General features: G+C 43.8%; 1 protein-coding gene across 2 annotated transcripts in view; it reads left to right on the forward strand.

Moving 5' to 3' along the window:
* The window catches only part of P3H2 (prolyl 3-hydroxylase 2), a 178,843-nt gene extending 173,436 nt beyond the window's left edge, over positions 1 to 5,407 (forward strand). Inside the window, exon 15 of one of the 2 annotated variants that reach the window (XM_018046610.1) lies at positions 4,401 to 5,407. In XM_018046610.1, coding sequence (XP_017902099.1) covers positions 4,401 to 4,487 — 87 coding nt within the window. In that variant the 3' untranslated portion in view covers positions 4,488 to 5,407. The remainder of the gene's footprint in view (positions 1 to 4,400) is intronic. The other variant, XM_005675124.3, reaches the window with a different exon arrangement.

Below are 13,956 nucleotides of genomic sequence, written 5' to 3' on the forward strand. Positions count from 1 at the left end.
CTCCTTTCAGGTTAAATCCTTGAGCAAAGAAAGCCTGCCTTTCAAGACGTCATCAGAGCTGGCAGACTTACATGCTCATTAGAGTTTACTTTAAAGGCATTACATTCTCAAGGAGTATTAAGCATCATAAATTCTTAAGGATGCCCAACATTAGAAGCTTTGATTCCTTGTTAGAGAGTTCCATCTCTCTTTTCAACTTCTTTTCTTTCAAGAGAGACAAAATTGCAAGTCTCTTGTACAGTCAGATCAGAGCATTTTGTATCTATATCCATTTGCTAATCAGCGAGGTGTTTTCCCTGCATTAATAAAGTAGTACTCATGCAGGGGCTTCGCTAGTGGCTCAGAAGTAAAGTGTCTGCCTGCAATGCAGGAGATGCAGGAGACGCAGGTTCAATCCCTGGGTTGGGAAGACGCCATGGAGGAGGAAATGGCAGCCCCCTCCAGTATTCTTGCCGGGGAAATCTCATGGACAGAGAAGCCTGGCAGTCTGCAGTCCATGGGGCTGCAAAGAGTCAGACACAACTGAGCATGCACACACACACTCACACATTTTATTTGGACATTATGACAACTATTTGGTCTTCTGTTATTTAGTATATCTGGAGCGATTTTCCTGGTGGCTCAGATGGTTAAGCATCTGTCTACAATGCGGGAGACCCAGGTTCGATCCCTGAGTCGGGAAGATCCCCTGGAGAATGATGGCAATCCACTCCAGTACTATTGCCCGGAAAATCCCATTGACAGAGGAGTCTGGTAGGCGACAGTCCATGGGGTCGCAAAGAGTCGGACATGACTGGTCCTTGTAGGTGCTTTTATGTCAACATTATGCTCAATTATAAACTCTTAAATAAAGGGGCTTTTATTATCAAGTCATAAAATAATCAAGTTCTTTGTGTCACTTACTTTGCTGGGAACTGTGCTGGAGACTACCTATAGGAGATGCAAATTATTTTAAGCATAACTTTTATCTTCAGGGAACTTGAAGTCAAAGTGAAGAGACAATACAGGGACCTGAGTAATTAAAACCCAAGGCAAAATTCAGCAAGAATTCTTAGAGCCAAAAATGCATGGTGTTCATGGAGCAGAAAGAGGGAACCAGCAAAGGTTTCATGGAGGAGATGGCATTTAACAGGAGCCTTAAAGGATGAGCATGATTTCTTAAGGGAGAGACATTTCTGGCATGTTAGACATCTACCCATGTATTTATTCATCAACGATTATACTGTGCTGTGCTGTGTCCAGTCACTCAGCCATGTCCGACTCTTTGGGACCCTGTGGACTAGAGCCCACCAGGCTCTTGTGTCCATGGGATTCTCCAGGCAAAAATACTGGAATGGGTTGACATGTCCTCCTCCAGGGGATCTTCCCAAGCCAGGGATACGACCTGTGTCTCCTGTGTCTCCCTCACTGCAGGCCAATTCTTTACCACTGAGCCATCCTGATAAATGTTTGTTGCTTTTCTGGGCGCAGGAAATAGAACAGTGCCCCTCCAATGACAAGATTCCCTGGTTTCATGGAGCTTAACTTCTAGTGGAAAAAGGCAACACATAAATAAAGAATAAACAGCTGAAGGATTTTCAGGTAGTGAGAAATGATGTGTGGGAAAGAAAATAAGACAACTGATTTGAAAGTAAAACGGAGGGGGTAGCAAAGTGTGAGAGGGCTCTCCAGACGAATGAAAGGAAGAAGCCAACCATGATAAAGGTCTTGGGAGGAGTGTTCCAGGGGAGAAGAGGTTGTAAAGGCCCAAAGATAAGAAGGAGCACAGAATGGTCAAGAAGCAAAGAAAGCCAAGGTGTCCAGAACATGGTATGCGAGGTAGAGAATGGGCTGAAAGGAGAACACAGAACAAGCAGCAGTTAGACTTGATGAGCTGTTTAGGAAACATGAATTCTCTTCCAATGTATTCTGTAAGATGGCATAGAAGAAAATCCGAACAAAGTTTTTGACCTGCCCAATGGGAAAGGAGCCATGTCCCTTACCCTTTCCCCTGCCTCCCCCAGTCCTGAGAATTACAGGATAGGAAAGACTGCTGTAGCTAACATGTCATAGTAGAGAAGGTGAAAAGATGTGGGGGACTGGAGATGTCATTTGGAAGTAGGCCGACTGGGTCAATGATGGCAGAGCGGTAAGAGAAACACAGGATGTGATGGAAGCAGCGTTTAAATCCTAGGGACACTCAGCCTAGACTAGGATGAGGAAGGCCTTCTCAGAGCACTGTATTCAGAGATCTCAAGGTAAGTCAGGAAGGTAGAGTGTAAGGGGAGGTGAAAGGAGACGACAAGGTGAATTGAAGAAGAGAGAGAAGTCCGAGTCCTTACAAGCGCATCAAGAAAGGTGGACCCAGAGCATCCAGCAATGGGAACCCATGCAAGGGCTGTGAGCAGTGAGCTGGAAAGGCAAGTGGTCCTGATTCCAGTGCAGAGGGTCCAATAGGAGCATGTGGGAGGGGGTGTGACACAGATCAATTTGAAAGCTACCACAGCAATTAAGTTAAGAGACAACAGGATCCTCAAGCAGGAGCGATTTTTCCTGCCACTGTGCAGCTGGCAGTTTAGAGTTGTTTTTGGTTGTCACAACTTGGACTTGGTTGCCACTGGCTACCTGCAGTAGACAGAGCCAGAGATGCTGCTAAACACTCTCAATGCACAGGACACCTCTCCACCGCCCCCCCCACCCCCCCGCAACAAAGAGTTATTGTCTGCTCTAAAATGTCAACAGGGCCAAGCTTGAGAAACAGTGGCCTAAACTAAGGCAACAGTTCAGTTCAGTTCAGTCGCTCGGTTGTGTCCGACTCTTATGACCTCATGGATTGCAGTACACCAGGCCTCCCTGTCCATCACCAACTCCCAGAGTCTATTCAAACTCATGTCCATCAGGTCAGTGATGCCATCCAACCATCTCATCCTCTGTCGTCCCCTTCTCCTCCTGCCCTCAATTCCTCCCAGCATTAGGTTCTTTTCCAATGAGTCAGCTCTTAGCATCAAGTGGCCAAAGTATTGGAGTTTCAGCTTCAACATTAGTCCTTCCAATGAACACCCAGGGCTGATATCCTTTAGGATGGACTGATTGGATCTCCTTGCAGTCTAAGGGACTCTCAAGAGTCTTCTCCAACACCACAGTTAAAAGCATCAATTCTTCATCGCTCAGCTTTCTTTATAGTCCAACTCTCCATACAAGACCACTGGAAAAACCGTAGCCTTGACTAGACGGACCTTTGTTGACAAAGTAATGTCTCTGCTTTTTAATATGCTGTCTAGGTTGGTCATAACTTTCCTTCCAAGGAGTAAATGTCTTTTAACTTGATGGCTGCAATCACCATCTGCAGTGATTTTGGAGCCCCCAAAATAAAGTCAGACACTGTTTCCACTGTTTCCCCATCTGTTTGCCATGAAGTGATGGGACTAGATGCCATGATCTTCGTTTTCTGAATGTTGAGCTTTAAACCAGCTTTTTCACTCTCACTTTCATCAAGAGGCTCTTTAGTTCTTCACTTTCTGTCATAAGGAAGGTGTCATTTGCATGTCTGAGGTTATTGATGTTTCTCCCAGCAATCTTGATTCCAGCCTGTGCTTCCTCCAGCCCAGCGTTTCTCATGATGTACTCTGCATAGAAGTTAAATAAGCAGGGTGACAATATACAGCCTTGATGTACTCCTTTTCCTCTTTGGAACCAGTCTGTTGTTCCATGTCCAGTTTGAATTGTTACTTCCTGACCTGCATACAGGTTTCTGAAGAGGCAGTTCAGGTGGTCTGGTATTCCCATCTCTTTCAGAATTTTGCACAGTTGATTGTGATCCACACAGTCAAAGGCTTTGGCATAGTCAATAAAGCAGAAATAGATGGTTTTTCTGGAACTTTCTTGCTTTTTCAATGATCCAGCAGATGTTGGCAATTTGATCTCTGGTCCCTCTTAGGCAACAGTAAGTGCACTGAAAAGAAAGGGGCAGAAACAAGGGGCAGAACAGAGAGGACTAAGTGGTATATCAGATCCGAGAAACCATCATCAGGCTTTTGGGGTAAATGTGGAAGTCATGGTGGTCTTTAATGAGAGAGGAATTCTGTGGAGAGGACAGAGTAGGTCTGCGGGGGAGAAGCTGCAGGATTCAGCTTGAGCACTGAGCTGGAGAACTGAGTTGGAGATGTCTGTGGGACCACAAATTAGAAATGGAAGTTGCAGTTGAATATATAAGATTTCTTGACATGAGAGGAGTCTTGGAAGGTAACTGCTGAGTACACAGGGAAGTCAGCAGAAGGCACCTGGATAGGGATGGAATGAGGCTACATCTTTAGCTGGATTTAGCGTCCGTTCATGTACAGATGATGCCTGGAAATACTGGGGGAGCATCTGGCAGTGGCATCGCTTGTAACAGTGGTGTTTATATTGTCTTTTTTCTACAGGAGCGAATACAGGCCGATGAAGTGATCGCAATCCTGGATCAAGAACGGCAAGGGAGGCACAATATCAATCCCAAAGATGAGCTATAAAAATGAGAAAAAGAGTCTCTATCAAATATTTATTTAAATTGTTAATCTTATGAGAACTTTTTTATTTTTGTACAGAGCCACGGTATAAATTAACAAGTTAATATGAGTCAGCAGATCTCCCTTCTGTGCCTAAGGATGCTTGCTTTGCCTCAGTCTGTCTGTCTGTCTTGGTTTTCTCAGCAGATTGTCTTTCAAAGCCCAGTCACCCCTTCCCCACCGTGCGCCCGCGCACACATATACAGACTTCATTTGCTGCAGATCCTAAAACTCAAGCAAAAAGAATAAGTCCGTTCCTGGCGAAACAACAACTCCCATGCATGCCCAGATCTAAAGTTAGAATGTGATCGGACTCAGAAGGCCTTTCTGGCTCCGTGCCTTTCAGCCACTGTCTCCCAGAGCTGATGGCTGTGACTCTGAAGAGTCCATGGTGAGGTCAGAACTGCTTCAAGTCACTGCCCTGAGGGCCCCCCAGGCTCTGCAAAGGAACAGCTCTGATGAAGACTGTGAGATGGAGGGGTCAGCCTTCCCAGGTCTGGGTGGAGTTTTTGATTCTGGTGTTTTTAACATAGAGCACTCTTACACTGGAAGCTTTGATTCACCCCCCACTACGTGCTAGTCCAGAAAGGACTGCCCTAGGAGTGTTGTCTTTAAAAAGCATTGTCCAAGGGTTGAAGTAGGATGGCTCTTCATCCCAGAGATTCTGAAAGAATCTGAATGTGGGCACCATGGCTACATTGCCCGAGAGAGGGATGTTTCGTTCTTCAGGGAGAAAAAAATGGATTTCTGGTTGATTCTGCTCTTATCTGAGTGTATTTTGAGCCCCTCCCTTCCCCTTCTCCCACCTTTGGTGCTCTCCAGCTCATGGATTTTAGTGTTTGTATCTGATTTGTTTAATAAAGGGAGGCTTGTTTTAATATCCAGCATTTGTTTTTCTTCTCACAAATGTTTGGTTTATCTCCAGGTAATCCAAACAGGAGCTTTGGGGACCACCCAGGGATAATATTGGGTCACGGTTCATTTTGTTGGCAGGGGCTTGGGGCTGCAAGGAAGGTATGAACATTCCTTCTGAAGAAACAGGGATAGTTAGCAAAAATGTGTTAATCCAGAGAGTATCTGGGGTCCCTGATGCTAGTTCTGTGGAAGATACTACCAAGAGAGTGTTTTGCGGGGGTGGGGAATGAGGTTATTCTAGCCGAGAGAGTCTGCTCCACTAAGCCAGGGGAGATCACCTACCTTTTTGATGGGCAGTGGTAGAGGCTATAGCCCTTAAGAAAACCAACAGATAAAAGCATTTTCTAAGGACTTATCTTGTGGTCCAGGGGCTAAGACTACTCCCAATGCAGCAGACCCAAGCTCCATCCCTCGTCAGGGAGCTAGGTCCCACATGTTGCAACGAAGATCCTGCACTAGGAGTTCGGCAAGAAAGTCTGCAACACGCTGCAGCGAAAATCAAAGCTCCCGCATGCTGTAATGAAGACCCGGCACAGCCAGATAAATACTTTAAAAGAATAGCAACAAGATGTTCAATCATTATTTAAAAATCGATAAAAATCACAGTTACTTTCTGCCATTTATGATCTTGGGTAGTGGTAAGAACATTCATCCTTTGAGACTGAAAAATTGATGGCACATAATGATTTGTGTGCCATCTGTTTTTCACCCAACCCTCTGGTTGGGGCAGCGGAAAGAGCATTAGATTATAATCCCAACCCGATCAAATATGCTCTGCTGTGTGACCTGGAGCTAGTCTCTTTCCTTTTCTGGGCTTCAATCTCCTCTGAAAATGACATCATTGCCAGTAATTATTTCCAGAAACCGTCCCTCTTGATCTAAATACAAAACAAAGCCAAAAGAAAACAAACCTAAAACTCTGATTTTAGAAATATTCACAAATACCAAATTTACTTCTACTAACATTTGGAGAGTTGTGAATGGGTTCATTATGTGTGTATGTGATTTTAAAACCCGGAACCTAATTTTAGGTCTGAAATTCCCTGAGCTTTTGGAACAGGAGGTTGCTATTTGTCTGCTCCTTTACTGAGAAGTGTTTGCTGACGCTCAGATTTGCTAATAGGAGGTTCTGGCCAAGGATCTAATTTCTGTTTTCTGGCAACAAGGCATCAACAAAGAAAACTGTCTTTGGCTCAGTGCGGTCCCCGCTTCCTGGGTGCTCCTGGTGCTCTGGGAGCGGCCAGGACTCCAGCACCGAGTCTGCCTTTCCGTCCCACAGGCAGTGAGCAGAGGCCTCAGGAGATGGGCGTCAGGGTAAATCCCCATCTTGTACCATCCCTGACAACACAGAGTTGTTATTCCTGTTGTGCCGGCTACCGGGGTTGGGTTCTCTACTTGGGACATCACGTAGACACTCAGGCATTTGTGTTCTAATCTGCCCCACATCAAACCATACATAATTTCATTCAAATATTAGGGAGTGTCATCAGATGATTTTTAGAAGATTGGGCTTGGAAATCACTTTCTATGTGATGTCTGGTCCCTTGTGTAGAAGGATGGGAAAGTTCATTAGAATTTCTTAAGTTTTCAGAGCTAAAGGAGGCTGTAGAAATTGCAATTCAATTCTTTCTGTCTGGGAGGAAATTGAGACTCAGAGGTTGAAGAAATGATTGTGTGGTTGCATAATTCGAGCAGGAAGAGCTGGGGCTTCTGAATTGACTTGTACGAGAATACTGGCCCAGGGCGCGTCCTCTAGAAGACGGGTAACTTCTTCTCTTTGGCCAAAGATGGTACTTGGTCATAAGTCCATGGATGGACCTGCAGTTCAGTGAGGACCTGCAGGACTGTGTTCAGAAGTGATGTCTTTCTCTAATTCACTGTAAAGTGCTATATGTGCTTGAGACAGCCCAGGCTAAAAGCCCAGTTTTTATGACTCCAAGTCTAGGACTCTTCATCTCTGTCTCATGGGGAGCTACCTCTCACCCTGATGACTCTGCCTTGTGTAAAAAGCTCACAGTATTACAAAGCTTCTGCTTTCTCCTGTATTGTTGGATTGAATGCTTAAGACACAGGACGGGTTCTCACACTAGAAACCCCAGGAGGTGTTCGGGGTCCAGATTATGAGGCCCGTTTGGCAGAAGAGGAAAGAGAGAGCAGTGAAGTGAAGTCAGAGCCTATGCCCACTGGGCTTAGAGGGTGCAGGTCTGAGGCAGAAGCAGTCTTTTGAACAGGAAGAAAAACAAGTACCAGCTTGTTTGCTTCCAGGCATGCCTCCTCTGAAATAGTACATTCATGTAAAGAACAGAGTTAGATTTTTATCAAACCTAAACTTTTCCTCCTTTCTTATTTTCCCGTTGATGTGTGAAGGCATATTTCCCCTTCTCTCCTTGGAGAGGGATTGAATGTGGTTGCAAAATCCAGTGAAACACCAGGCACTGGGCCCTGCTTTCATGACGCTCACCAAAGGGAAGAAGGTTCTAGTCAGGTGCCATTCTCCACCCTCTCCAAGGCAGAAAGGGTCTGGAACTTCTGTTTCCTCTTGAGAAAACCCCGACTCAGAACAGACCCGTTTTCTTAGAAGTGGGGGGTCCTTTCCTCAGAGCCCCGAATGTGAATTGCTTGACAGGGAAATTTTAGTTTTAACATGGTTTTCATCACTGCTTTGTGCATAGAATTTTTTGGCACTTTTTCAGCTGAGGAGAAGCCATGGAATGAGTCAGTGCCATTTAATAATATATATCTATGAATTTTAATTGAAGTACAAATGCTAAATTATTTCACATAAGACAGCCACGGGGAAAATCTCCCTCACTGACGTCAAGAAAGGAGGTAATGAGGGCCACCTCACTAGATCTTGATGCGAAGAATTAGGCATGCTGAGGTGACTGACAATGGTAGGGCGGAGAAGTGGGGAAAGGTGGAACTGGTCCCACATCCAAAGCTCTTCGCAGAAACAGGAACCATTTGGCAAAACGCCCCCAAACCACAAGTTAAATTGGCCCTTGGGATGATCCTGGTTGCATCCTGCCAAGAAATCTGTGATGTGAAGTGACCTCCTCCACACAGTCCCTCTTCCCACCCACAAATCTACTCCCAGATAATGCGATGTTTCCAGCATGAGATGTAAGGGCCCCTACTGTTCCAGACCTGCATGATTTCTTCAGACACACTGAGATACATAACACCCACCACTGTTTGGGCTCGCTGCTGGCTTGGAATTGCAGATTCATGGTGTCAGAGCTTCCTCCTTCCCACCTCCCACCAGGTAGTCACGGTGTTTTATCTCCCCACTGCTGATCTCAGAGGCCAGACGACCTCAAGTCTGGAACAATCTGATCTTATATCCTGGCTTTCTCTACAATAGATGGCATCTCCCATGTGAAAACCTGGCTGAGTCACTCACCTCTGCATTGAAAGATCTTATAAAGGGCTCACAAGACAGATAGCCAAACAAAAGATTCCTGTTCTCTCTTCTCCTGACATGCATTGCTAGGGAGGAAAATCTGAATGCTCTGTTAATTCAATATACAACCCCCTTTTTCTGTTCACTTGCTATGATACCCCTGAGGGGAAGGTGAACAAAATGAGATTCACCCTTTCTTTCCTTGTTTAGGCTATTAGAGATTGAGGCTACAGATGGGTTTGACAACCTTTCTACCTTAACAGCCCTTCTATAAGCCATCTTCTGCTTTGGAAACTCCAATCACCTCCGTTCATCTGAGTGTCCTCTTGAAATTGGGAATTGAGGGTCATCCAACCTTTCTGGGAACACTTGCCCTTGGCCCACCATATCAGATTCAGGTAATTTCCCTCATGACAGAGGTACCTAAAAAGGCCCTGGAAATCCTACCTAGACCCCCATAAATTATCCTTGCTCCTCCCAAGCTGATGCTGTTACCTCTGAATTGCTATCTGATGATAGGTGGGGAGAAAGATGGGGACCAGACAAGTAGGGTTACCTGTAAAGTCTCATCTTTTTCCACTTGTAAATCATATGTCCCATTGTTTCAAAGGGTTGTAATCATGGGTGGCATTTACGAAGCTTTTTTTTATGGTCTTGAAGCACTTGGCAGTCAAATGAAAGTACATAATTATCCTGAGAGACACATCAGTGCAATCTTCATTTTGTAAACAGAGAAAAGGAGCAGGAACAGGAAAGGAGGTATAGGAAACCTCTGGTCATTTAGGAATTCATTCCTGAGATACGTTGTGAGCAGCTACTTAGTAGCGGGTTTAGAGAAGTGTTCAAAAATGAGTATGATTTTATCCCCTCCTTTAAGAAATTCAAAGTAAAGTGGAAAAAATAGATGTAAAGGAATGAAAAATTTAAAATGAGGCAAGTGTGGTGACAGGAGGGCTACAATAGAGGCAGGTACAAAAAAGGCCATATGAGTTCAGAGAAGGGAGTGGCTGGAGGGAGGGAGAGCTTAACAGAGAAGGTGGCAGTTACGTTGGGTCTTGAGTGCCTGTCTGTCACCAATAAGCAGAAATGAGCCACGATGGCCTCAGCTGAAAAAGTGGTTTAATTTGAGCTTGTTGGTTTCTTGGGTTCTAAAATACTAACCTTTCAGAAGAGCTGGAGAGTTTATTTTATGTGTTTAAAGATTTTTTTTTGACATGGACCATTTTTAAGGTTTTTATTGAATTTCTTACAATATTGTTTATGTTTTTTGGCTGCAAGGCATGTGGGATCTTAACTCCCAATCAAAACCCACACCCCTTGCATTAGAAGGTGAAATTTCAACCACTGGACCACCAGGGAAGTCCATGGAGAGTTTATTTTAAAGTTGGTGTTTTGAATGTGGGGAGGGATGAGATTTTTACTACAAATTGCCCTGGGAATGCAAGTTAATGAATGCTGTGAAAATCCAAATAAATACCAATTTAAAGGGGGCTTTATTTTATTCCCTTGTCAGGAGGTTTATTTAAGTGGGTGGAGAAAAGCCACTAAGGATCAGGCTTCTTGATTAAAAGTAGAGCCCCAGCGGGTGCCAGAAAAAGCTGAGGGGAACCTCACCTTTCAGGTCAAGATCCGTGAAGTTGCCCAGTGGCACTTTCCTCTGTCCATGGGTCCAAGAAACCTCTCATTCCATATGCCCTGGGGCCAGCCACTCTCTCAAATTCTTACACTTTCGTCTCACAAATGGGAAAAATGATGATATTCCAGCCCATCTGAGGATATTCAGGTGTGTTGTCTGCAAAACCTAAAGCATCTGGTAAAATCAGTCAAGCTTATTGTAAAACCAGAAAACTATGGGATGTTTTAGTAAGGACATTTCCTTCACTGTCATGCAGGGAACAGAGTTTCAGCAGCTTTGGGACTCCTTGGAAGCAAACTGTCTCCAACAGACATTGCTGGGGACCTTCTACCTCATTTAAAACCAGAGTCCAATAAAACATCATGCAATAAATTGTCCAGTCACACTTATCGTGTCTGTTCTCTGTACCTGTTTTTGGTTTGTTAAAACTTGTAAATGCTTTTGAAGGTCTTAAGCAATCATACTGCTTGATTTTAGAATAAATTATAGAATACCTGAGACTTAGAAGCCAACTTCAAGACTTCCGGTCACCAGAATAATATTCTGAGCTCTCATAATACTCTACCGTTTAGCAACACTTACTGAACAGATACACCAGGATTTTTGTGGTATTTGAAGTTCAGTGTTTCAGGACATGTTTTTGTCATGAGATAATATGAATTAGAATTATATTTATTTGGAGTCATTATTGGTAAAAAAAAAAAAAAATGCTATTCAGATGTTTTTCTTCTTCTCAGCATCCCAGATAAGAGCTTCCCTGGTGGCTCAGTGGTAAAGAACCCACCTGCCAAGCCAGAGACCTAGGTTTTATCCCTGGGTCAGGGAGATCTCCTGGAGGAGGAAAGGGCAACCAACTCTAGTATTCTTTCCTGGAAAATCCCATGGACAGAGGAACCTGGAGGGCTATAGTCATAGGGATCTCAAAAGTGTTGGACATTACTTAGTGACTAAACAACAACAATAATCCCAGAGAAAGTTATAACAATATTTTTAGCAGAATTGGGTTCTGAGAAGTCTTAATTTGCAGTTTATTCTACCTTTAGTTACTTCTAGTCAAGAACAGGCATTAAGGCATCACGGGGCCTCCATGGACTCCACAGTGCCGAGATTCCTGGAGGGTGTTCCATTTTCCTTCATTGTTTAGCATTGTGGTCACTAAGTGTTCCACAGTCTCCCAGGAGACAGGACCATTATTCACACAGAGGGAAAAAGAAACCCATAATAGATGAACAAATTGACTTCAGTTCACAATAGATGTTAGTTTCCCAAATAAAAAATAAGTGTACTAAGGATGCTCTGCAGTTCTGATCACTTTTTTTTTCTGAAAAGTCAGGAGGCAGGAGGAATTACTGTAAGTTGATCTGATTCCAAGTCTCCCCACTCCTCCAAACTCCAGTGGAAATCCAGAAGGAGGTTCCTGTCTTCAGTAAGATGGTTGATACCGCTGCACAGGGAGGGTGCCAGGTCTGATTCCAGCTCTGTTCCAACACGCTCTGGTTTCCTCACGGGGAGCACTCTGAGTCTTCTCTGAACTTTCAAGCCGCAGGGCTGAGGATATAGATTTTTCTTCCAGACGTTTGGCTTCTGAATAATGTTTTTTGTCTCTAAGGGTCATAAAAGTATATCTGATGCTGCTCCCTGTACCATGAACTTCTCTTTGAAGCACCAGTGAGCCACTTCAAAGGCTCAGCACCACACAGACAGGAAGATGCTGTTCCTGGGTCTCTGCTCTACCAAAGTGTGCCCACCAGCCTGGGACACTTTGCCTGCCAAGACTCTTAAAGACCAGGCGTCAGATACATCAAATGTGACAAATTGACATGCTGAAAACTTTAACCATCCTGCCTTCAAAACCAGCCTAGAATATCCATCATTCTTTGAACTCTATGGGGAAAAGAAATGCATCAGTTACATGCAGACTGATTTACAAATTGTGCAGAAAGCTAACTGAAAGGTCCTCAAAGCTCAGCACAGAGTGCTCATAGTCACCATTCAGTCCGCAGTGAACTGTCCAGAGCTGGTTAGACTGGGGAGGTCAAGCCTGCAGTAGAAACACAAGGAAGAATCATGATCAAAATAAGGATTTGTACTGATATTACAGCAAATGAAGATTGCTGCAAATAACAGATCATAGGTTGAAAGGAGCCTTAGAGAGCATCCATTCACACATCCCTTATTTTAGAGTTGGGGAAACTGAGGCCCAGAGAAAGTTATTCACCCAACTTTATTATGAAAGTTACTGCTGGAATCTGACCTTAAGTCTCAGGTAGCCCAACCCCTCATCCAGAGCCCCATACCGAGAGACAGTGTGCCATAAAAAGGAAGGCTCAGATTTTATACCTTCCAGACTTGGAAACCCTTGTTAACTTTACCAGGTCTCTGATAATGGTCGCATTTATTATCATCTCATTCTCCATGTTTGCATCTATAAAGGACTAGTAATACCTATCTGATGCGTTGTCATGAAATTTAACTGAGGTAATAGAAGGAAAATGATTCTTGTTCAAAAGCAGTTGTTACTTTTACTGTATCACCTCAACAGAAGACAAATGGATTGGACTATGATTTCTCTAGCAATACTTTCCCAGCTATCACAACATTTTTTAATGTGTTCTCCCATGAGGCATTTCGGAATTGCCAAAGTTAATTTTCATACAATTAGATTTAAGATTCATTTCTGGCCAAAAATAACACACTTATTGATGGGGCAGGGACACAAGAGAAGAGAAACTTGTTATACAAAATCAAGAGGGTGTTTTAATTCCAAATTGGCTCTCAATTATCAGTCTAGAAAGGATATTCTTGCCTTTCCTGTAGCCCCTTTGTCTGACCTTTCTGACTTCCTAGCCTCCCTTGCACTGAGACTTTTTGGTGATTTTGCCCCATCCTCTCTGTCCCAGCATGTTGAAAGTCATAATTTTTATGCATTCCTTTTACTAAACATTCTCTGCCTTGTTTTTCCACTGTGCAAAAAATACAGAATCATTGCTTAGCAGCAGAGGGCACTGTCAGCATACTTTGCTTTAAGGGGTTAAAAAAAAGATATGCTTCTGAACATGCATTCATTCATTCGTTTTGACGAGTCTTGATTTAACATCTATTGTGTGTTCAGTATTATGAGGAACGCTAAGGCAACAGGGGAACTGATAGTTCGGTTGGGAAGGCTATATAGTGAAAGATGATATGCAAGGTACCTGAACAGACACAAAGAACAGGTGTTCAGGGGAGGTGGTTTGAAGAGAGCAGAGTTCAAAGAAGGCTTCAACAGCCTGGGAAGAATTTTTGAGGGGATTGGTCTAGAGTTGTACCTTAAATGGTGAGTCGGACATAGAATGGCAAGGATGGGAGAAGCAGAAGGTAAAAGTGAAGAGTCTTGCATTGCCATGGACATCGACGCCATAACCATAGTAACTACTACTCTGATGAGTATTACTTCTGCCTCTTAAAATAGTCATCACAGAGCTGCAATGAACATTGGA

The sequence above is a fragment of the Capra hircus genome, chromosome 1 (genome assembly GCF_001704415.2).
Source record: "Capra hircus breed San Clemente chromosome 1, ASM170441v1, whole genome shotgun sequence".
NCBI lineage: Eukaryota > Metazoa > Chordata > Mammalia > Artiodactyla > Bovidae > Capra > Capra hircus.